A 24,320-nucleotide genomic window follows, 5' to 3' on the forward strand; every position below is an offset into this window, starting at 1 on the left:
GTTTTTATTTTATAAGTTGTATATAATCCTTTTAGTATATAAAATACATGTTTATTATCAAAAGAATAACACTGTATTATAAAGTTAATATTATATATGTCACAAGTCAAAACTTTATATTGCACTTACATTATTCCTAAATTTTACTTGGGTACATTTGGTATGAAGGAAAATATTTTCTTGGAAAACAAGTTGCTTTCTAACTTATTTTCTCGTGTTTGATTGGTGAGTGAAAAATATTTTCTATCGTTTGATTGGTGAGTGAAAAATACTTTCCAGAAAATATCTTTATTTTTGGCTAGAGAGTAGAAAATACTTTTAGAAAAATAGTTTCTAACATGAAAAAACCTCCAATAATCGATTCGAGACACAACCCCGACATTCGAATCAGGATTCGACCTCAATGAATGATCTGGAATCTGACCCCAATTCTCCGACGTAGGAGCTAACCCTAACTCTCGACCTGGGATCCGACATTCGAATTGGGACCCAACCTCGACACTCAATCCAAGACCTAACCCCGACTCTCAACTCGAGACCCGACGTTCGAACTGAGACCCAATCTCAATTTCGACACCCACATAAAAATTTGACACAAGACTCGAACTAAGACCCAAACCCAACACCAAAATTGGGACTCAACCCTGACAACTGATCTAAGATTCGACCCCAATGACTGATCCGAGATCCGACCCAATCCTTGACGTAGGAGCTGACTCCGACTTTCGATATGCGACCTGACATTCGAACCGGGACCCGACTCCAATCCGGTACCTGAACCCGACTCCTGACTCGATATCCAATATTCAAACAGGGACCCGACCCCAACCCTGACACACAAATCGAGTCAAGATCCCAATGGTTGATCTAGAATCCAGCCTTGAGACGTGACCTAAGATCTGACCCCAACTCCCGTTTGAGACATGACATCCAAATAAGGACCCAACCCTGATATTCGACTTCCCGACACCAACATCGGCACCCGACTTGGGACCTGACTCTAATTTCGATCTGAGGCCCGATATTCAATTTGGGACCCAACCCCGACCTCTATACTCAAACCGGGACACAAATTCGATGATCAATCCAAAATCTAACCCCTAAGACTTGACACCCGACACTCAATGCGGGACCCGACTCAACTTCCAACCCAAGATTTGACTTACAAATCGGAATTCGACCTTTACTTTTGAATCGAGACCCGACCACACCTGACTCAGAACCTGACTTTCAAATCGGAATTCGACCTTTACTTTTGAGCTGGGACCCGATCACACCTGACTTTTTCAAATTGGGATTTGAATTTTTTTTAAAACAAATTTTTAGTTTTTTTTTTTTGGGGGNGGAATAGGGTAAAAAATAAAAATAAGCTGATTTACAAAATATTCAAGTCAACGAAATAGAAGAAAATTAAAAAGCATTTTGAGAAAATGTTTTCCTTCCTGCCAAACACACCTAAGTTGTGTTCTAATTGGTAGTTGGAAAAATAAAAAACGCTTCTACACTTAAAAAATGAAATGACTATAGAAAGCCGGGTGGCATCCGAATTTCTTCACCGAGTCTGCAGTATAGTTACTTGTCGCACACCCAGAAATAGGTGTGACTTGTAATTGACTGACGCATGGCTACCAACTCTTCCTCCCACAGCCCTCGCACCGTTGAGGAGATCTTCAAAGACTTCTCAGCCCGTCACGCCGCCGTCCTCCGTGCCCTCACTAGCGGTACTTTGCTCTTTCTAGATTCCTTTTTACTTCTACTATGTCATTGTTTAATTGATTCGCTGCGACTCTCAGATGTGGAGGAATTTTACTCACAGTGCGATCCAGAGAGAGACAATTTGTGTTTGTATGGGCATCCAAATGACTCTTGGGAAGTTGCTGTTCCGGCCGAGGAAGTTCCGCCGGAGTTACCGGAGCCGGTGTTAGGTATCAATTTTGCCAGGGATGGGATGGAGCGGAGAGACTGGTTGTCTTTAGTTGCTATGCACACAGATTCGTGGCTGCTCTCTGTCGCTTTCTACTTTGGTGCTCGCCTAAACAGAAACGAAAGGTATGATCTTTCTATCAAACACATTGAAACTTGAAACAGAACCGCACTTTTTTTCTTTTTCTGATTCAATTCTTTGCTGTTCAGTGTAGACACAGAAAATTTGTCTAGGATTTTGCTGTTACTTCTTGTAAAGCATATGCCTTTTCTTTTACATACCACTGAAAATAGAATGAGTCATCCAAGTTTTTCTTCACAGCCTGCGGAACATAACATTTCTAATTAGTGTTTGAGGAAAGTGGATTAAGTTTACAGAATAAATTTAGCCTAGTATATGAAAACAAGAAACTTAGATTAAATTAACCAACTTTTGCAATTAAAATTGAGAAGGGTAGCATTTAATCATTTGACTTGGAAGAATATTACCTGAGTAATTCTGATTGGACTGAACACATAGAGAGAAGGGAGAGTTTCATCGAGAGAATCAAATACTAGTGTTATACAGGGGGGAGGGGGCAATGGTTTTGGAAGGGAACATTTTTCCTCAGACTTGGATTTAGGGACACGAATAACATCACGTCATCTAGAAAACTTCACAGGTTTTTATGATGAGTACATCAAATTTTTGGAATTTTTTCTACACTTTTGGTGAGAACAAATTTTAGAATGGGGGAAAGATAAGTGTGGAGGGTTGATCAAATATGAGGAGACTAGAAGAATGCAATTGTGTCTTCTCTTGTTCCCACAACTGTGTCACCCATACCACCTTCCTGGAATCCTATTAGTATCACTTCTTCATCAAGTGCCACCACCTTTGAGCACCTTGTACTTTATCTTCTGTACCAACTCCTCCAGCACACCTCCACCTCTTTTGACTTAACATCGTTGCAAGCTCTCCACATCAGATCTAGATGATTCATGCCCTGCATCTAGTTCTTCACCTGTTGCGAACTTATCTCCTCTTAGTTCTCCAATTGCTTTTCCAAAAGGTACTTGATCTACTTTTGATCCTAGGTCCAATTATGTTGGGTTCAGTTATCATCATTTATCCTTACACTAATATGCTTTCGTCTCATCATTATCTTTTGTTAGTATCCCTAAGTCTACAGTCTAAGCCCTCTCTTATCGAGGATGGCAATGATAACAAGCTATGATTGAAGGTGATGTCTACTTTACACTCTAGTGGTACTTGAGGATTTTTCCTTGCCTCTAGATAAAATTACTATAGGTTGTTGGTGGTTTTTATGCAGTTAAAGTAGGCTTGGGTAATAAAAAATTGGCCGGCTTAAGGTTATTCTCAAATATTCGGGCTTGGTTAAAGTGATAAGTTCTCTCCTGTTGCTAAAGTTGCATATGTACGCCTCTTTTTGATTCATGGTTCCTTTTTACCATAAACTTCTTTTACTAGTTGGACATTAAGAATATTCATCACGACGATCTTGAGGATGAAGTATTTATGGAGAAACCATCTGGTTTTGTTGCTAAAGGGAGTCTTGTTATATTGTAATTTGTATGCCTATTGTATTCATTGCTATATGGTCTGAAATAGTCTCCTCAAGTATGGTTTGGTAAGTTCAGCACAGTTGTTCAAGAGTTTGGTATGACTCGCGTTGAGGCTGATCAATATGTGTTCTATCAACATGCTTCTCCAAATCTGTGTATTTATTTGGCAGTTTATGTTTATGATATAGTTATCAGGGGCAATGATCTAGGCAGATGAAGTACTTAATAGGCATCGAGGTCAATCTCAATTAGGAAGCATACGTATGCTCTAGTCATTCTTGAGGAGGCAAAAATGACAGATTGTAGGCTCACTGGTACTCCAACGGATACATATACTAAACTCTTGTTAGGTTAAGGGGAGACCTTTAGTGATCCTAGAAGGTACAAGAGGTTGGCTCGTAAGTTGTTATACCTCAAAATGACTCATCCTTACATTGTCTGTCCAGTGAGGTTGTAAGTCAATTTATTTTATAGTGTCCCCGTATGACAGCTATTGGGATGTGATTGTCCAAATTCTTTGATACATTAAATCAGCCCTACTGAAAGGATTACTCTTTGAGGATCAAGGCCATGAGCATATTGTTATAGAGCATATTGTTATTTACACCGAGGCGGATTAAGCAGGATCACTTTCTGATAGATCCACTTCTGGATATTGTATTCTTGTTGGAGGTAACTTAGTGTCTTGGAGATCTAGGAAATAGAAATGGTTGCTCGGTCTAGTGTAGAAGCAAAATGCCGAGCAATGGTTGTGGCAACTTGCGGACTAGTTTGGGGTCAAACAGTTGCTCAAAGAATTGAAGTTCAGACAAATAAGCCAGATATAACTTGTGTGTCATAATCAAGTTGCTCTTCATGTTGCATTGAATTTAGTGTTCATGAGAGAGCTAAACTCATTTCTTTAAAAAAAAAGAGAATTTAAAACACAGCAATTGGCGATCACTCTGTCAGATAAAATACTTTCAGGAGACATTGTCAGAAAGTCCATGAAGTCAAATGGTTAGCTTGCACTAACTTGAGGGGGAGTGTTGGAAATATTGTATAGAATAATGCTTATATTAGTTAGACACCCAATAGCTTGGAAATAATCAAGATATATATTTTCTTTTTTCTGTGCTATATCTCATACATATTATATCAGTACTTTTTTTATCAGACATGCTAGGAGAAACAATTGAATAAGATTAGAAAGATTTCCTATGGACAGGTTACATAGTGAATAGGAAGATATATCTAGGGAAGTGGTGTACAGTGATTGACAAAGAAAATGAAAGGCTAGGGATAAAGAACTTGAGTATCTGGAATAAAAGTTTGTTGTTTATGGCTAAATGATCAAGTCCTGAGCAACAGATGGATCTATGGTACAAGTTTGTAAAGGAAAAATATGATATGGGTGATTGATGGTGTACTCTTCTGTCATATCTTTACATAGGCGGGCATAAGGAAGCATATCAGCAGTTTCTTTGGATGAGTACCACAACTTGTTGAAGTTGAAGGTGACCGATGGTAAAAAATAAGTTTCTGATCGGATTTCTGGAAAGAAGCTTCCTGTGGAAGATACATTTCAAGACCTTTACAACCTTGCAGTTAATAAGGATGCTTCAATAGCTGTGTATACAAGTGGAGATGGTTGGGATAAAAGGTTGACAAGGAATTTTCAAGATTGGGAGGTTAAAAATATTATTCAGTTTTTCAGAAAGCTAGAAAACTTCGAGGAACAAATTAGCACTTGCTGGACCATGAAATTTTGCTCACTTAAGTTTGAGACGGTGCAGAAAGCCGTATGCCAAATGTGGGATATTTGCCGAAGTATGAATGAGATATCTCAGTGCAATGATTAATTTTCTTATATTTCTGATAGATCATTTGTGAATGTAGTTTGTGTCGAGGATATACTATGGCTAGCAAGTCATTTTTTTTCCAGTTTATTCAATGAGCCTGCTTTGGTAGTTCCCTGATTAGATTTGAAATTAAATTGTTAAGCAATGAGGAGGATGTCAAGTTCTTAGTTTTATCATGCTATAATATCTTAAATTATTTACAGGGACATAGAACACTAATTTGGACAAGTAAAGCCCCCCAAAAGTGAGCTGTTATGCTTTGATAACAACTTGTGACACATGTTTCCCTTAAGAAATCTGTAGAAAAGGAAGTCAACTTGTGTAACAAATGTTTCATGTGCGGTACTTGGAGTGATACAACAACCCTTTTTACAGCAAAATGTATTTGGGAATGCTAGCACGGGAGAAGCTAGAGAAGTTTGTGAAATGTTTGTTGATCATGCCCCTTGTATTGATTCAATGAAGATTTTGGGTGGAGGAGTGTAAATATAGACTCTTTGATGGAAAATATGGACCTACACTCCTTCTCAAAAAAAAAAAAATATCTCCTTCTCAAAAATATGGACCTATACATAGTGAAAATTTAGATGTCTAAATTTTTGGTGTCTTGGTATACAAAAACCAATATAGATGATATTGATTATTTCATGAACGTCATTGGCTTCCTAGTTAAAAGAGGAGTAACAGTACTAACCTTTGGTTAACGCCACTAATTTGGTGCTTAAAATTGAATAGAATATTCATTTATTAGAAAAGAGGGAACATTATACATTGGGGTCTTAAAATGTTTCTCTAAAAAGTGTAACGAAGCCTTGGTCATTTGACGTCCAATACTACATATGCCATCTATTGAGGCAGATCAATTTTTTTTGTTGAACTAGCATTCGAACTCTCTTGTTAGGCCGAATAGCTTAATAGACACTTGTACTTGCACAAATTTGTCATCCCGGCCCTCAACTTCATGGAGTTTAATCCCGACATCTGAAACTGTTCTACTTGTATTTTAGACCCTTTGAAGGTTGACCGACCTTATATGACATTTGTTTTGCTTAGTAGGATAAAATGCATGATTACACTCTTAAAAACAAGTGCTTGTATTAATTTTAATTAAAAAGTATTAAAATCAAGATAAAAATACTAAAAAGAAGAGAATAAGAATATATATATATATTTTATTTTGAGAGTGGTAACATTTAATCTATATATCCACAGGTATACTACATCAAATTATGTAGTCCCCCTTCAAAAGTATTACTACTTACAACTTGGAACATCTATCTGTTATTCCTATAAATAGTCTAAAACGTCAAAATTAACTTCTGTTTGAGCTGTTAATTTTTGTTTACACCAAAAATAAAACAGAGCTAAACAATTCATTTTTAACTCCTGCAAGTTGCTCTGCTTGTCTTCATAACATCTCCTATTCCTTTCTTTCCACACTATCCACGAAATGCATGCAGGAACAATCTTCCATCTTCCTTCCTTTTTGGCTGCATTTCCATCCTTGTTCCAGCAGCTTAGCAATCATTTTATGTTCCCTGGCTCCTCAGATAAATGAGTATATTCCACAACTGGTCTGCCCACATACAATGTATAAAAAGATGGTTGATTGTCTCCACCTGTTCCCCACATAAAACCCTCTAGAGCATAGATGAATGCCTCTCTGATTCAAATTCTCATGTGTCAATACCACTTCTTTAACTAGAACCCTAGTAAAGTAGTTCACATTATAATGAATTTCCCATTGCCTTTTGTCCCACATTATAATAATGTCACCCCTAGTCCCACTAGTTTCCAATTGGGCATAGCTAACCCAATTGTTCCCCCAAACTTCCTTCAGTGTCTTTGTAATATCCCCGTTAGCACTACATCAGCTTTCCATGTATGTAGAATGTTTCTGATTAGCCTCCTCTTTCTGCCACAGCATAGTCCCCTAACATTCCAAGGCACTCTTTCCAACTTTATTGATCTTTTATTGCCAGGTATCCCCCCTACTTCTTGAGCCATAACTACAGAATTTGGCATCAAGCTCTAACCCTTTTAGTTTATTCATCCCCTTCTTTTTTACAATGGCTTGATCCCCCTTATTTATCCAATTGTTGTCTATCTTCATAAATAATTCTTTGGCCTTCTCATCGCACCCTTTAAGATCTACTCTAGATTCTGCGCTTAATTTGATGAGGTGTTGTTGAATCTATTCTGAAGTGTTGGTGTCTTGAATAACCTCCTCAACTGGTAATCAATTTTCAATGGAATAACATCTTCTTCGACGCAATTTGCTGTATCATCATGTTCATTCAGTTGCAAGACCTTAGATTCCTCTTTTTCTACTTGCCCAGCTTCTTCCAGTGATAAGCTTTCCTTTAAATGAACGTTTCAGTTGATTTATTCCCTGGCACCGCGTCCAAGTATCAACACATTTCTCAAGTGCTAGTCATGTTATTATGCATCATATACCAAACTTCTCACTGTAGCCAGTCGTTCACTTGTGGGTCCACATTAAACAGATTGGGTTCACAGAATACTTCAGGGCTGGAGTGAAGTGCCACAAAAGATCTTGTCAGGAACTGTATAAAAAGGACCGAGAACTACATCTATGTTACTCAAGGCTCTCCAAAAACATTGCCGTTCCCGTGTCGGTTCCTCAAAAAGTACAACATTTTTGAAGGATCCGACATGCACTCATTGGCATTTTTGAATAGTATGAGCAACATAGACTGGACATGCTGTTTGGTGGATTGGTTGAGGTCCACACGCGTGGGTTAAAATACAACCGGGAAAACAAACTGAAAAATCTGCAGAAGCTGCTCAGCCCAATTAATCATAAATGGTTGTACGTGATTAGAATATGTGATGTTACATTTTTCTTGCAAAATACAGGCTCCATAGCCTTGCAACTTATCTGAAACTCTCGTTAATATTGTAGAAGTATAATCTGCAGTCAAATCAGAGCAGTCTCTCTCTCTCTCTCTCTCTCTCACACACACACAAACACACAGAGAACCCCCTTGCTTTTGGACTTTTGTCAGTCTTAGGATGGGAAGTTGTTGAGAAAGAGGATGGAAGGATGCTTATCATCTCCTGCTAATGTGTTGTAATGTTAAGCATAGGACCCATTCGAATAGGCCATTGTTAAGTTTTATAGTCAATCAGCACTTTTTTGGCTGTCCAAAATTGTGTAGCAGTGTATAGGTAGTTGTTTGTTATGGTAAAACATAGGAACGTGTTTTGTTTCTTTTAGGTAAGAAATGCATTAGTGTATCTTTTGTTTCTATTCAGGGTGCTTATGTTTCGTCAATTTGATTGAGAAGGAACTGCGTAGTCTTTTAATTCATGTGTCTACAAATAACACTTGATCTCATTGGGAGAAGGCTTGGGTGTTGATCCAGAAATGGTAAAATGCTTTATGGCACATTGTACTCGTGCAGTAGTTCTAATCTTTTTCATCAGATTTTGTGTTATGGGATTTATTAAGTGGAGGTACAGATGATTTGACATTTATTTAAAGATAGTATAGGTAGTGTACCTGTCAAAAAAAGGGGGGAAATGAAAAGGGAAAAAGAAAGAAATAACAATATGAAGTTCTCTATTCTCTCATGAAAGGTGAGGGCAAGAGCATCAGTTGCGCTCCTCCCCCCCCCCCCCCTCCCCCTCCTCTCTCTTTGGATGGAGAGGAACTATTTCACTAAGTGGTCATTTGGTTGGTGAATAAGTTAAACCGAGATTACAAGCACAGGATTATAATATGAGTTTTATATAATGACATGATTATTTAGCGAATATACTCTTATTGGGAAATGTTTGATTCATTGTACTAAACTGAGATATATGGGGGTATACTGTAAAACATGTGTTTAGTTTTGCACTAGATATGTTGGGATAAATGTTTAGTTTCAATCTCTTAACCTTGGGCTTTTAAAGGACTTTGGGTAAAGAGCCTTGGAGAATTGTTCATTTTGGTCTTTTATCTCAAGATTGACTGTTATCCCATATTGAAGGTATTATAAAAATAATACCACAATTGTGGTTTTAACCAATCGCGGGATTGCTAATTCCAGAATAAAAAATTCAACCAAAAAGGGGATGAAATAGTCTCACATTTTATCTTGTAATTGTCATCTTTTATCCCAGAAACCAAATGACCTCTGACTGGTTGAAGACTGAGGTTGGGAAGTTGCAAATTATTTGTCATTCCCCTCAATTTTGCATTGTCCCAACTCTTGTACTGATGACTTGTTTAAAAAAGTTGTTGGGGTTCATTGCAATTGGCTTTCTTCATTGCCCATCCCCTAGTTGCTTGAGCACCCACCCTACTCAAAGTGGGTCCACCCTGGCCCCGATGGGATCACCATGAAAGTTGCCTTAGCTTCATATGCATGCAAATATGTGGGTACCACGTCTAGGGGGAAGGGATCTTGGAAAAAGGGCATAGAATCAAGGATTTCAAAAACAACAGCAACAAGAGTAACAAAAGCCTCTTGATCTAATATAAATGTGCAACCAATCCAACCACTAACTCTTGAATTCTCTATACCACATGCTCAAGGTTGCCTAATATGGCTATGCACTCCTAGAGTTTCGACTACATTAGAATGCATACGAGCTATTCTCCCAACCAGCTGCTCCATCCTCATCTTCCACTTTGGAAGATATATTTAAGAAAATTATGGAGTTGCCCCAATCTATGCAGAAAGCTCAGCAACAAGAACACCAAAGTTTCAAAAGCAAGTAACTGTGTGATTGTCTCCAGACGTCTTTCTGGGTAGACAATTGGCCAAACCAAGTCTCATTGAAGCGACTATATCCAGACATTTACAATTTATGTCAACAAGTAGCAACAACGGCTTTTGTATGGACAGAACAAGGCTGGAACTTCAGTTTCAGAAAATTTCTAAATGACTGAAATGGGAAGAATAGCTGAATTTTACAATGCCTTATCCCAATTCAAAGGCACTTCTCACTTCTCACTTCTCGAGACAAGGATTGTATGGAATGGCAAAGGAATATGCTAGGAAAGTTTTCTGTGAAATCTACACAGTGAACTCAAGCTGTCCACAATTAGGTGGGATGCTTGCCACGGAAGTTAATTTGGAGAGTCATCCTCTACAAAGTAACATGGCTTGTGGCCAAAGAAGTAGTATTGACACAGGATAATTTGAAAAGGAGGGGGGTGGGGGTACCAATTACGCCCCAGATGTTATTTATGTGAAGAACAGGCAGAGACAACCATATCCTTTTATATTGTAAATGGACAGATCATTATATGGAAAATCTTCATCAACCTGAGGGGAATAGGTGGGTAATGCCAGGAAGCACAAGGGATCTACGTAACAGTTGGAGCAGAGATGACAGCTTAACCAATCGGAAGGAAAGATGGAGGATTGTCCAAGCATGTATTTGGTCGACTGTCTGGAAAGAGAGAAATCATTGAAGTTTTGTGGACAAGCAATGATACCTTCAGAAATTAAAGATGAACTGCTTAGTCCTTTATTGTTTTTGGTGTAAACAAGAATGTTTAGTGGAGGCTGAAGATATCTTTGATGTTTTAGACAACATGTATGAAGCAATACAGATAGGAAGGTTTTCTTTATCTTGTTTTCTTTCCTTCCTTTTTGGGGGGTTTATATATAAAACGATACCATTATCTAGAAAAAGAAAGTGATAATCTCCATGAGAGCAACCATAAGAAATTGAGAGGGAGGAGCAGCACCAGATCAACAAAAGAAGACCAATGAGGACATCTCAAGAGAACAACCAAGAGCACCACGTCCATTTCCACAAAGATTAGAGAGGAAAGAAGATGGGAGCAGATTGAAGAAGTTCACTGAATTAAAGCAACTGCACATCAATGTTCCACTTGTTGATACTTTGGAGCAAATGTTGGTGTATGCAATATTTTGTTAGACAATTTGATCAAGAAGAGGAAATCAGATTATATAGATTTGATAGGAAATCTGTAATTATAGCCAGCATACCCTTAATGCTGAAGAATTCAACCTTACCAATTTCAAAAAAATAAAAATTGATCAAGAAGAGGAGGCTATATGAGTATGGAGCAATTAAACTATCCGAAGAATGCAGTTCCACCGTTCAGTATAAATTGCTTCCAAAATTGAAAGATCCCGATGGTCTTACTATATCATGCTCTGTAGGAGGAAAGGTTTCCGGACATGGATTGTGTGATCTTGCTACTAGTATAACTCTAATGCCACTTCCCATATTCTGAAGGTTAGGTTGGGCAATGTTAGATCAACCCCGTGTTGTTTGGCAATTGGCAGACATGACCACAACCAAACAGTTGGAGTAATAAATGATGTGTTAGTCCATGTGGGCAAATTGGCTTATCATGCTAACTTCATTGCGTTAGATTATAAGGAAGAAATTCCTCCACACACACTCTTCTCCACTTAAACATTAGACAAACTTGGTTCGATTGGTGTAGGGCTCGAACTTGTGACCTGACCTAAATCACAAGTCACCCTAGGGAATTATAAGAAAGATATTGTTTTAGCTCGAACATATTTTTTCAATGTGCTATTTAATGGGTCACAATGGTAAGCTACATGTTTTATCTGATTTGGACTTGCACGGAGTATCTCATCTCCAGCTTGCAGAAATCCAATTTGTTTTTATTTCCATTTCTTTCCTTTTTTATTTCTTCGTATTTTACAACTTGCATGCTCGGATCTCCTTTAGTGTCCACCGTGTGGCAACCTATGATAAATTGAATTGTACTTTGTAGCTTTTTAGTAGTTTTCGTTTTACGCTGACCTAGTTAGTTTACAAAAAAATATCTTTCGGATGTACTTCAATTCATGGTACTGGCAGTACTTTACTAGACTACTAGTATGACACCAGTACCCCAGTGTGGAAATGGCTCCAAGGAATGTGGTGTTCATCTTGGCTGGTGAGAAGAAACTGACTCACCTTGCTATTCCTTTCTCTTCATCTCTTTAACCTACTGGCTGTGTTGGAACCATTGAGTTGGCTCCTGAAATTTTGCTAGCATCTCTTGGTCTCCTAGAACTAGAAGCTTGGTTTTTTTTTTTATAGTTTTTTGTGTTCGGCATTCAAAAACTGTTTAGAAGTACTGCTTTGGTGGACAATTCTTTAGTATATTTTGATAAAATGTTTCCTTTGTTGTGGTAAAGCTATTTTGGTTGTTGTCTATCTTAGTGAGCGTACTTAGACTAAGGTTCCGTTTGTTTGCACTTAATGCGGGTCTGAATCTTCAAATGTTAGCCCATTAAGTGCATTTTTTTCTCTTTACAACTACTTAATTGTTTTTAATAGGTTTGAATCATTTAAATCTGTAGGGAGTCTTAATATCTTTAAGACTGTTATTCACTTAAAGATTTCAGAATATGTGATATTTTTGTCCTCCCCTTACAACCACACAATTATCACCACTGACCAACAGCACCTAATCACCACCACACATCCGCCAGCTGCAATTATTAACCACCTCTACTACCAACCGCAAGCGTTCAACTGCCACCTACAACCATCATTTCTGCTAGCCACTCTAATGCCAACCCAACTGCTAACCACCAACACAAACCACCTCCATCAGTAGCTGCCACCATCACTAGCCATTATTCACCACTATCTAACCACTTCCACCACCAATCACTTACACTACCAGCTGCCACCACCAACCACTTACACTACCAGCTACCACTACCAACCACCTCCGCTATCAACTACTACCACCACCAGTTTCCTGCACAGCCAACCACTATTGTCTGTAATGAGCTACCACTATAAGACCACTACAACGGAGCACCTCCACCTACCTACCACCGCCAACCATCACTTCACTACCGTTATTGCCAATGACCATCACTATTAGCTGCAGTAGCCTCTAGCTTTTAATTAGTATTTTTTTTCGAAATTCTATGTCTATTTAGTTTTTAAAAAGATAAAATACATATTCGGATGCTGAGAAAACAAATATTTTTATATATTTGGCGTTTAAATCTAGGTATAATATCTTAACAATTAGATATGTATTCAAATTCAATCATCTTAATCACAATGAAAACAAACGGCGCTGTAGTAGTTTGCATTCTAAGCAGTTTTGACAATTTTATTGTGCAAACCATTTACTTTTGTTTTCATTAATCAAACTTATTATGCCTAACCATATCTTCTGTCATTTATTTTGCTGGTGTTCTTTTGCTAAACAGGAGTCGTGTGTTTACCCTGATAAATGATCTACCAACTGTCTTTGAAGCCGTGACTGGGAGGAAGCCTTTAAAGGACAAACCTAGTGTTGATAGTGGAAAGAAATCAAAGAACAATGCAAAGGTACTTGATTAAATCATTGATATTTGTGGGTCACCCTTTTTGTATAAAACTTTGTTTACGTGCTTACTTGCAGAGAGAAAAACCAATGAAAGCTAATCAAAGGCTACACGAGGAGAGTGATGAAGAGGATGAAGGGAATGAAGATGAGCATGAAGAAACTCTATGTGGAAGTTGTGGAACAAATGGCAATGAGGACGAGTTCTGGATTGGATGTGATATATGTGAAAAGTGGTTTCATGGCAAGTGTGTGAAAATAACTCCTGCAAAGGCTCAAAGTATCAAGGAATACAGATGTCCTTCATGCAGCAATAAAAGGGCAAAACATATGGGTTGAGTTATAGCTTTAGGAAGAGTTGAGTTCATGTTTAGCATAAACTGAAGATTTCTTAAATCTGCAGATGAACCCCCTGACCTGCACAACTCCCATTCTGCAGCCCCTTACTCTGTCTTTAACTTATACTTTTGTTTCTTTTCTCAAAAGTTATTTCTGTTTGTTGCTAGTTTACAGATGTAGCTTTATATCAGGAGGGATAAAATCAAGTTCCTTGTAACTGTTGGCATGTTCAGTTCCTTTTCGTATAACTCCTCAATTGAAAACTGCTGCTTTCTTTCTTCTTTTCATTTTTTTTTTTTTGGATTCGTTTTGATTAGATCTTCAGCTAGTACATTCGTATGATCGTATTATTTGATCTAAATTTGTTATGATGAGATAAGAGTACAGGTTAAAACTGTTTTCCCTGATATAGCACTCTGAATTAGTATTGCTTTTTGAAAGCTTGTCCTGAATTTCTGCGTTAAATAGCCTGTGATAAAGAAAACTGCGGTGGTTGTTGCTATGAGGGAGCATCAAACACTTTGCTATGGCTTGTCTTTAATACCTTTGAATTAGGAGTGACAAATGAACGGGTCAAGTTGAATATTTGTTGAGCAAAAATGGATAAAATATCCGATTAGATTAATATTTTAAATGGATAAAAAAGAGTTATTCAATGGATAATATGGATATCCATATAATTCAATGGACAAATATGAGACCGAATGAAAAGTTTACACTTTAAATTATATAAAGCATATCAATGGAGACCAAACATGAAACTGCATGAAAAGTTTTACTATGGGTGAGGCACAACCAACAAAAGGTGTGTGAGGCACACCTATGCTTTACAAGTGCCACAGTAGGTCTCACAAATAATTTTTCTTTCCAATTTTCTTATTTCCTTTTTCGCCGTTTCGAATTTATTAGTACTACTCTCTTCTATATTTTTGAGAAAAAGTGCTACGTTCCTTTCTTAGAATCAACGTGCTACTAATATAATTTTAAAATGATAAAAGTTGAGATTCACCTTTATTTTTCATGATAATTTAAACATTACAAAAATTTAATGGTATAAAAAATGATATAGCAGAAATGATATTATGATTATGATAACGGAGAATGTTATTGGGGTAAAAGGTTACAAAATAATGGTGATTTTATTTTAAATATTTAAATTAATAAATATACTAGTTATAAAGTAATACTTATCTACACCATCTTAATTATTTAAATATCTATATATTTATTATATTTTATCAAAGACTTTAGTATAATAAGTTTTTGAGTTTTAATTAGGAATTTGAACATAAAAGACTTTTAATTTTTTTTCTTTTGTTCAGAGTTAAACTTGAGAAAACACATTTTGTGATAAAATGTTTAAAAAATTCTGAAATTCAATTTAAAGTTCAATGCCATAATTTGAAAAATACCAAAAAGTTGATTTCACCCTTTTCACTTCAATTTATTCACAAAAATTCAAAGACAACTTCAATTTTGTTATAAATATATTTATTTTAGATTTCCACTATACACATATAATAAACACCCGCTAGTTTTTTTTATTACTTCCCTCCATTATGAAGATAATCTTCACTATTTATCACGATTATTTTCATGACCTTTCACCTCCATAAGCTTCTTTATTATTCCAATCATAATGTCATTTGTGCTATATCCTTTTTTTTAATAGCATTAAAGTTTTTAATGTTTGAATTACTATCACTAAAAAAAAATCAATTTAAACTTTTATGATTTTTAATTCAAGCGTTTGGTCATGAAAATAATTTTAAAAATCCCTTTTTTGAAATTTTCAAAGTTGAAATTGGCATAGTTTTTGCAGTTAATATTTAAGAATTTTTAAATTTATTTTTTAAAAAATATAAAATACTATTTGAACATGAAATATAATTTAAATGAAGTTATTTTATGAAAATAATAAGTTTAGCTTGTTCTTGGAAAAAAAATTAATTTAAAAGTAAAAACAAGATTTTGGATTTTTTTTTTAATTTCAAATACAATTTTAGGTTTTATTTGAAATTTTTATAGTCAAACGCTCTTTTTGAAATGAAATATTTTTTTTAAAAAAAAAGTGAAATTTTCTCATGGCACCTTTTCTAAAAAATGTGAAATAGAATTTGTGCTAATCTATATCTATATTTATTCCATACTATCTTAAAAACATGAACTCCCTAACTTGAATGTTAAATTACTATAATATTCCTACTTAAGAAACCCACCTATATCTATTTAAATAATAAATGTTCTCTTGAAAGGTTGTAACTTTTCTAATGAGTTGTGACTTTTTCGAAGGGTTGTAACTTTTCTGATGAGTTGTGGCTTTTTCGAAGGGTTGTAACTTTTCTGTTGAGTTGTGACTTTTCTAAAGGGTTGCGACTTTTCTAATGAGTAGTGACTTTTTCAAAAGGTTATGACTTTCCCGATAAGTTGTGACTTTATTGATGATTTGTGACTTTTTCAAAGAGTTAAGACTTTTTCAATAAGTTGTGACTTTTCCAAAGGATTGTTGCTTTTTCGAAGGATCGTGACTTTTCAAATAAGGTACAATAAGCACTTGTTCATATTATCCTTTATTTGCTATAAATAGAGGGATTTCCTCTCAATTTTCAACCACAAAAAATTTCTAATCTTCTACTTTTCTTCTTACACTTTAAAAAATTCGTCTGATTCATTATTGTTGAGTGAGTATGAAGGTCAGTGGAGTTTGAGGTACCACTATTCTTATGAAGTAAATCATTCTATATTCCAGAACCTCGAGTACATGAGAAAAATATTTTTTTATGATATAATCATGATTTTTTTTTTTGCTTAATATATACAATAATATGTAATGTTCCAATATACGAAGCAACCATGAAGTAGTCTAAATTCATTTGTTTTTGTTAACAATTTCTCATGTGATGCGCATATATGCTTCTAAATATCTTTTTTTTTAAATATTGAACTTCACATGGCTCGGAGAATTGTCACGGATTGTTTTGTTGATACTCAAGACATACGAATGACTTTGTTTACAATGATATTTATGTGATTGAGATTGTCAGGAAGTTTGTTTCAAAATAGTTACTACTATATAAACATTTCTCTTTCGTTTTACTTATTTACTTTTTTTTCTAATATTTATGTATTTTAGTCGAAAAAAATCATATAATTTATAATGACACCGGATTGAAGGATGTATTAGTTTAATTTTTATTTTGTATTTAATTACTAATTTTTATAAGATAAATATAGTTGTTATATACAAATCTTTATATATATATATATATATATATATTTGGGTATGTATTTATACTTAAATTAAAATATTATATATGTCATGAAAGTATCATCATGTTAACACGATCTTCTAACTTCAAAATATACTCTCTCCGTTCCATTTTATGTGAGGTAGTTTGACTCGGTACAGAGTTTAAGAAAGAAATTAAGACTTTAAAATTTTGTGGTTCAAAATAAATGATAGAAATTTGTGTGGCTGTAAATCATTTCATTATGGGTAAAATAATATTTTATAGTTAAATTATTACTTAATATAGAAATGTGTCATTCTTTTTGGGACTGACTATAAAGGAAAGTAAGTCACATAAATTGGGACAGAGGGAGTATTATTTTTAGATGTTCTGATTTCCTTAAAAAAACTCATAGCAAATAAGAAAATATGTGAATCATTTAAAATTTATCATTTGCAAAATAAAATTTATATTAAGTAATATGAAATAAACGTGCAATGCACGGGAAGCTTTAAAGTGCAAAGTTGGATTACCATTTTTCCTCTACACTAAATTAAAATCTAATCAACTATCTAACTAAACAATAAAATTAATTCCTATTTATTTAGGTAAATGCAGAATTAATAAGAAATTCAGCTATGGCACTTTAATTCTTTAGTTATGTCATTATAAACTCTCTTAGTTATTACTAGGGGTTTACACGTTTTGGATAAAAACCGTTCGAAACTGAAAAATTGAACCAAACCAATTAAATAAATCGATTTTATTTGGGTTTGTTTGGTTTGGTTTTATATTTTTAAAAATCGATAGTATTTGAGTTGGTTATGATTTTGTTCGAAAAAAAACCGAAGAAATAACTAAACCGACAAATTATATACATATATTTTAATATCATACAAACATAATATATTTTTTATAAATAATTTTAAAGATCTTATATATGTTTTCATCAAAATTTATTTATAATTTACTTATGAAAGTAAAAATGCCCAAACTGATAACATTTATCTTATTGGTTTTATTTATATGAGTAACTGACAATTCTTTGTGAAATTGAAAATATCACTGCCTCTTCCTTCTAGGAAAGAATAATGAATTTTGAAGTTTTATTCATAGTAAATTCAATGATCGAAAGTTATGTAATATCAGTCATTCTAACTATTTTTCGTTTCAGATGGATTGTTGTCATTTTTTTCACGTTTTGAATGAATTATTTCTTTATTTTTGTCTATGGTTAATAACCAAATCTAACCGAATCGAAACCAATAACAACTAAACCGATAAATATATACTCCCTCCATTTCATAAAGAATTGTCTAGTTTGACTTGACACGGAGTTTAAGAAAATAAAGAAGACTTTTGAATAATGTGGTCCTAAATTAAAGTTATGTCAAATGTACAAAATTGTCATTTAATCTTGTAGCCTTAAACATGTCACGTGGAAAGCTGACATTAAAATGTTACAAAAAAAATATGTCATTCTTTTTTAAATAGACTAAAAAGGAAAGGAGGTCATTCTTTTTTAAACGGATGGAGTATTATATTTGGTTTGGTTTGGTTGAACAATTTTAAAACCGATTAAGTTGGTTTGATTTTAATTTTGACCAATAACCGATCCAAACCAACCCGCGAACATCCCTAGCTATTATTAATTATTGCAAATATTATTCACACCTTTTTACATTCTTTAGTTATAACATTATGAATTTCTTTAGTTATTACATTAATTATTTTTATCTTTCATCTTTCATTATATTATTGCTTTGCTCAATAACTTTTCATATTCGTATACCACCCCTATATACCTAATATCACAACGTTGTTATTGACATGCCTTGTTGAACAAATTAAAAATTGCTTACAATGATATGGACAATATCTTTGTTGGGGGTAAGGTAAACATGTTATTATATATATGATTTCACAAATTGAATATATTTTTTAGGTTTAATTTTTAGTTTATCAATGAAAAAAAATGGTAAGTCAAATAACTGTACTCTTTGATATTTGGACACAACAACTGAGAAATCAAATATGACAACCAACAATAAGAACATCATTTATTTGTAGATAATAAAATTCGCATCGAGAGAACAATAATCAAGAAAGGAAAGTATCACGACAATCGTATTTCTTGATTTAAAGTACGAGTATAACAATCTGTCACGACCCAGACCGTCGTGATTGACACCCACACTAACCCTCCGGTGGGAGAACCATTACTACAACCCGACCAAATAACTTAACGAAAAAATAGCATTTCAAGATACGGAAGCATGTTTAAATGTCTTAGAAAATATGGAGTTCCCATAAACTTCGAAAGTTTAACAAAACAACTATTAAAACATTTGCGGAAGTTCCACCCCTAGAACCTGAAAGTCATTGTACCAAAACTACTAACCAACAAATCTAAGAAATAAGGGGAACAACCCCAAGACTAAACATATGAATAAATCTAATTAGAAAGTCTGAGTCCGAAAGGAATGGACTAAACAATAGAGGACCCATGGCAGCTTGAAAGAACTGGCTCACCCTTGAATCCGGTCTCGATTAGTGATCACATAACTGAGGTATGTCAGTAGCCGCCTAAAGATGCCATGTACTCAAAAAAGAACGAGCAAGTGCAGTATCAGAACACACCACAGTGTATTGGTAGGATCACGCGGCTATTCCAGTAAGCGAACATATACAAGCAATCACAACACAGTAAACACACATATACATAATATACAAATCAGTTATCATTCAGGAACATTGTACAATTCCATATTCTCAATAACAAGTAGATATAACAGTACAATGGTCCTCTCATGGAACCCACACCCAAACTGTTAGTGTGTCGGTATGTGACACCCGATCTAATATATGTGTCGGAACGTGACACCTGATCCAATATATGTATCAGAATGTGACACCCGATCCAATATATGTGTCGGAACGTGACACCCGATCCAATCAATACAACCACAATCACAATCACACCCATAATGAACATAACTCATAATCATACAATCAAGTATTAGGTTCATGGCATGCAATTGTTCATTCATACTCATTTCACTAGGTTTGATCTACGGTGCCTCATTCACATACATGCATGCATTACAATAAAGCAATTACCGACATATATTATACAAAATATGAAATCAAACCATCACCTACCTCGATACCAAGCTTGAATCCTCCTAAGGCACTTGAACCTTCCCTTTTCGGATTCTTTCCACTTGTTCTTGGTCTAAAAATAAATAATTAATGTAAGGATCAATAAACAAGGTTTAATTTATCCGGATAATAATCAATTTATCCATTGCCAATCCCAAGATCCTAATGTTCAATTAGGGCTTTTCCCACCATTAGTTTCAGGTCAAAACCCGTCCCCAATAATACTTATCCAAGAATCTAAGTTCTACGGATCGAAAAATGGATTAAGGGAGTAAAATCCTTACCTTTACTGCCAAAAGACATGGAAAACTGTCAAGAAATCGCCCTAGGTCGTTCCTTAGCTCTTAAGAACGAAGTTTTGCAGAAAATAACGTTTTTAGGGTTTTTTTCGTTTTAGTCACGACTGTCCCGCTACAGCGGCCTGCATGGAGCCAGAACCTCGAAATTCGAGTTCCAAGCCCCCATTTCACAACACACCTTCAACCCTTGACGTTCAAAAATTACCCTTTCACGCCAAGATCAGTTTCGGGAGTTTTACTCGACTGAATTCGATTTGGTAAAGTCGTATGTGCTCCTTAACGTCTTAGTTATCCACTCATGTGATCAAAATCAAAATTAGATCCCCAATTCATTACCATATTTCCCTAGATCTTACCTGACTCATATTTTGTCCGAATCTGGACTAGGCTACAAATTTTTCAAGTCACTACTCAAAAGTTTTCTAGTCCAAATTCTTTCTTTATTAGCTTTTCCATAATGATGGGAACAGGTCGTTACATAATCTCTATGATTCTTCTGAATTCATCTTTTCAGATATAGATTCAAGGGCTCTTGATATTGATCTTGAACTTTGTCTTAAACTTGATCTTGGATTCAAGGGCTTTGAAGCTTATTCTTGAATCTTCGATGAACTTGAAATTGAACTTTATCTTGATATTGACTTTTACTTGAATTTAAGGTCTTCAAGCTTGTTCTTGAATTCGATGGTCTTGATCTTGATTGTTCTTGAACTTGAATTCTTAAACTTGTAACTTATAGAAAAATCTGTGGTGTTTGTCTCACGAGCTTTCACTAGCTTCTTGTTTAGAATTTTCTGTCTCTTTTCTGAATTATGAGGACCCTTATTTATAGTTTGAGAATATAGGAATTGTGATTTGACCAGGATTCTCTTTGACCAATAAGATTTAAGTGACATGACATATGACTTTATGGAGCGGGCTTGTCATTTTGACACATGTCATGATTCTATTGGCTTCTTCTTTGACTTGGTATGCTACGCCATTTGCCATGTGGCCCCAAAATGGGCCTCTAGGATGAGATGAAATTGGGCTTAGCAAACTGGACTCATCTATTGTAGTCCAAATCAATTATTTTAAACTTTAATTAAATCCATATTTATTAGACTTAAATAATTAACCCAATTATATTAATCCATAATTTATTTAGAGTAATATATTCATGAACTTAATATAAATCTGAATTATTTTATAAATATTTAATAAATTTTAAATGATTTCAAATGCCCCACTTCAAGTCTTGTCGAAATATTTTATTTTTTTGAAGACTGGACTTATTGACTATACGATAATTGTATTTGAAGTGTGCCATTGATATAATTAATTAATGACCACTCCAACATATAATGGAGATCATATTTTGGGTGGAAAGTGATATATCAATATCACATGGCAAATTAATCACCTTCCTCTATTTCTTGCCAATTGGAAAAAAAAAAGAAACTAAAATATTTTTTTCGCCAAATCCAAATCTTGTTTTAATATCTTAGCTAAAAAAATGATTATAGTTAGTTTAGGAATATGACTCTATATTTACCGCCCTTGAGCATCTATAAGTGGATGTTTGTCCTTTTATTTTTTTCATTGTCAACAAAGTTTCACATATTTATTTTTTTTGCAGATCCTTTGGCGTGCGGACATCTTTATGCAAGGTATGTAAATAGTGCTTTGTTCCTTCTTGTTTTTTTGTGTGCATTTCTTTGTAGATCAATGGAAGTAATTCTTTATATTTTGTCACAACATAAAAATTTGGTCTTGAGGTGTGAAGAGATGTGTTTAACGTCTTCGCTTTGAGATTAATATAAATAATATTTGTATTTTGCGGAGGCTACACAATGGAGAAATATGACACAAGAATTTGATCTTGAGGTGTGAAGGGATGTGTTTAACGTCTTCGCCTTGAGATCAACATAAGAAATATTTGTATTTTATGGAGGCTACACGGTGGAGAAATTTATCACACAACAATTTAATCTTGAAGTGTGAAGGGATGTGTTTACTGTTTACATCCTCACTTTATTCAAATAGGGCGAAATGTTGTAATGACTCAAAAAATAAACAATTGATTCAATTTTAATTGTTTTTTTAAGAAAATAAGAATTTTAAAGAAATTGCCACCTAATTTTAGGAAAAACTAGGAAACCAATTAATTAACTAACTAAAAGAATGTCTACGAAACCAATAGATTCTAGGTAAGGGGTTCAAGTTATTCCGAATGGAAGGTGTTAGGCATCCTTCGAAATCCACAATTGTGGGTCCCGACTGAATTCATTTTTTCAAGTTGAGGAAATAAAATAACATACAAATAAAACAAACATGTGATATACACAAGTAATTAAACAAAACAATAATATCAAAAACGGCTTAAGGTTTGCCTAACATCGATAATATACACAAAAATTAATAAAAGACATAATTCGAACTCCATTCAATTAACTTCAAATGGGAAACAACTTTGTGTACCTGTAAAGACAGATAGTAAAAGTGTTAGTACTAAATAAATATGAATAAAAATGAATAATTCAAATAATAACTTAAAAATAAAAACTCATCTTATTAGCATGAGAGGCATTGGAAATCGACGATAATTTTTTCATCCACCAATGTTATATAGGAAACAAAGAACTAAAAAAAATAAAATGCATTAAACAGATCAAACACAAAAGGAATCAACAGAACGTGACAATAAAATAATAAGTAAGCAACAACTATAGTATATGCTAATAAAACCAATTACAGTGTGTATTATATCAGAAGCAACAACTTAACAAATAGCAAACTTATAACAAATTAAAATGGAACATATTTATCAAATAAATAACTAAACATATACTCAGTGTACTTATTCAAACAACATAATAATAAAATTAATCTTATAAAGCATAAAGCGGCAACAATAAAATAATAATAATAAAAAAGAAGGCAAAGACACGATAATAACCATAAAAATTATTCAACAACGTAAAAGAAAATTACCAGTATCCACATTCCTTAGTTAATAATTACAAATTACCCCTATGTCACTTTATATGAATTACGGAAAAGGGTCAAAATTATTCCTGAACTATGCGAAATAGACCACTTATACCCTCTATTACATTTTGAGATAAAAAATACCCCCACAGTTATCCCAGGAGACCACAAATACCCTCAAGAGTTGACACCCCAATTTTTTTGTGACGTGGCAAGCCACATGTGACTAATCCGTCCACCTACGCATTACCAACTAAGATTCACTACAAAAGAACTTGATTTTTAGTGGCGACAAAGTCGCCACAAAATCCCAAAATATTGCCACTAAAGGTTATGAGTGATTTTTAGTGGCGATTAAAGCTCCAACAACCATTCGCTAGTTAAACCTATTTTTTCAACAAAAAAATATGATAATTAATTTTCGATTGCGACCTAATTTTCTAAAATAAATAACTTGCAATATCCATATTAAAAACATTCACTATTATTACGAAAAATAATCAAAATTACTTCTCGATTCAAATCTCCTACTATATATATATATAATGCATCATTGTACATTTTATACATTTACATATGACATAAAGATAAAACATATAGTGTCTCCAAACTCCTACTTAATCGATATCATATTTGGTTTTTAAAAAACAATGAAGAAAAAAACACAAAATTAGAATTTAATGTT

The 24,320-nt window shown here is 34.4% G+C and overlaps 2 protein-coding genes across 2 annotated transcripts in view; both read left to right on the top strand.

The window, feature by feature from the left end:
* LOC125872914 (actin-related protein 5) overlaps nt 1-24,320 on the top strand; it is a 1,108,764-nt gene that overhangs the window by 349,572 nt on the left and 734,872 nt on the right. The window lies entirely within an intron of this gene.
* On the top strand, nt 1,554-14,225 carry LOC125872922 (PHD finger protein ALFIN-LIKE 2-like). Its single transcript, XM_049553723.1, has 4 exons — nt 1,554-1,721; nt 1,794-2,049; nt 13,520-13,640; nt 13,714-14,225. The coding sequence occupies exons 1-4, from the start codon at nt 1,622-1,624 to the stop codon at nt 13,972-13,974; spliced, it is 738 nt and encodes a 245-aa protein (XP_049409680.1). The 5' UTR covers nt 1,554-1,621; the 3' UTR covers nt 13,975-14,225.

Source organism: Solanum stenotomum, chromosome 8, assembly GCF_019186545.1.
Source record: "Solanum stenotomum isolate F172 chromosome 8, ASM1918654v1, whole genome shotgun sequence".
Classification (NCBI taxonomy): domain Eukaryota; kingdom Viridiplantae; phylum Streptophyta; class Magnoliopsida; order Solanales; family Solanaceae; genus Solanum; species Solanum stenotomum.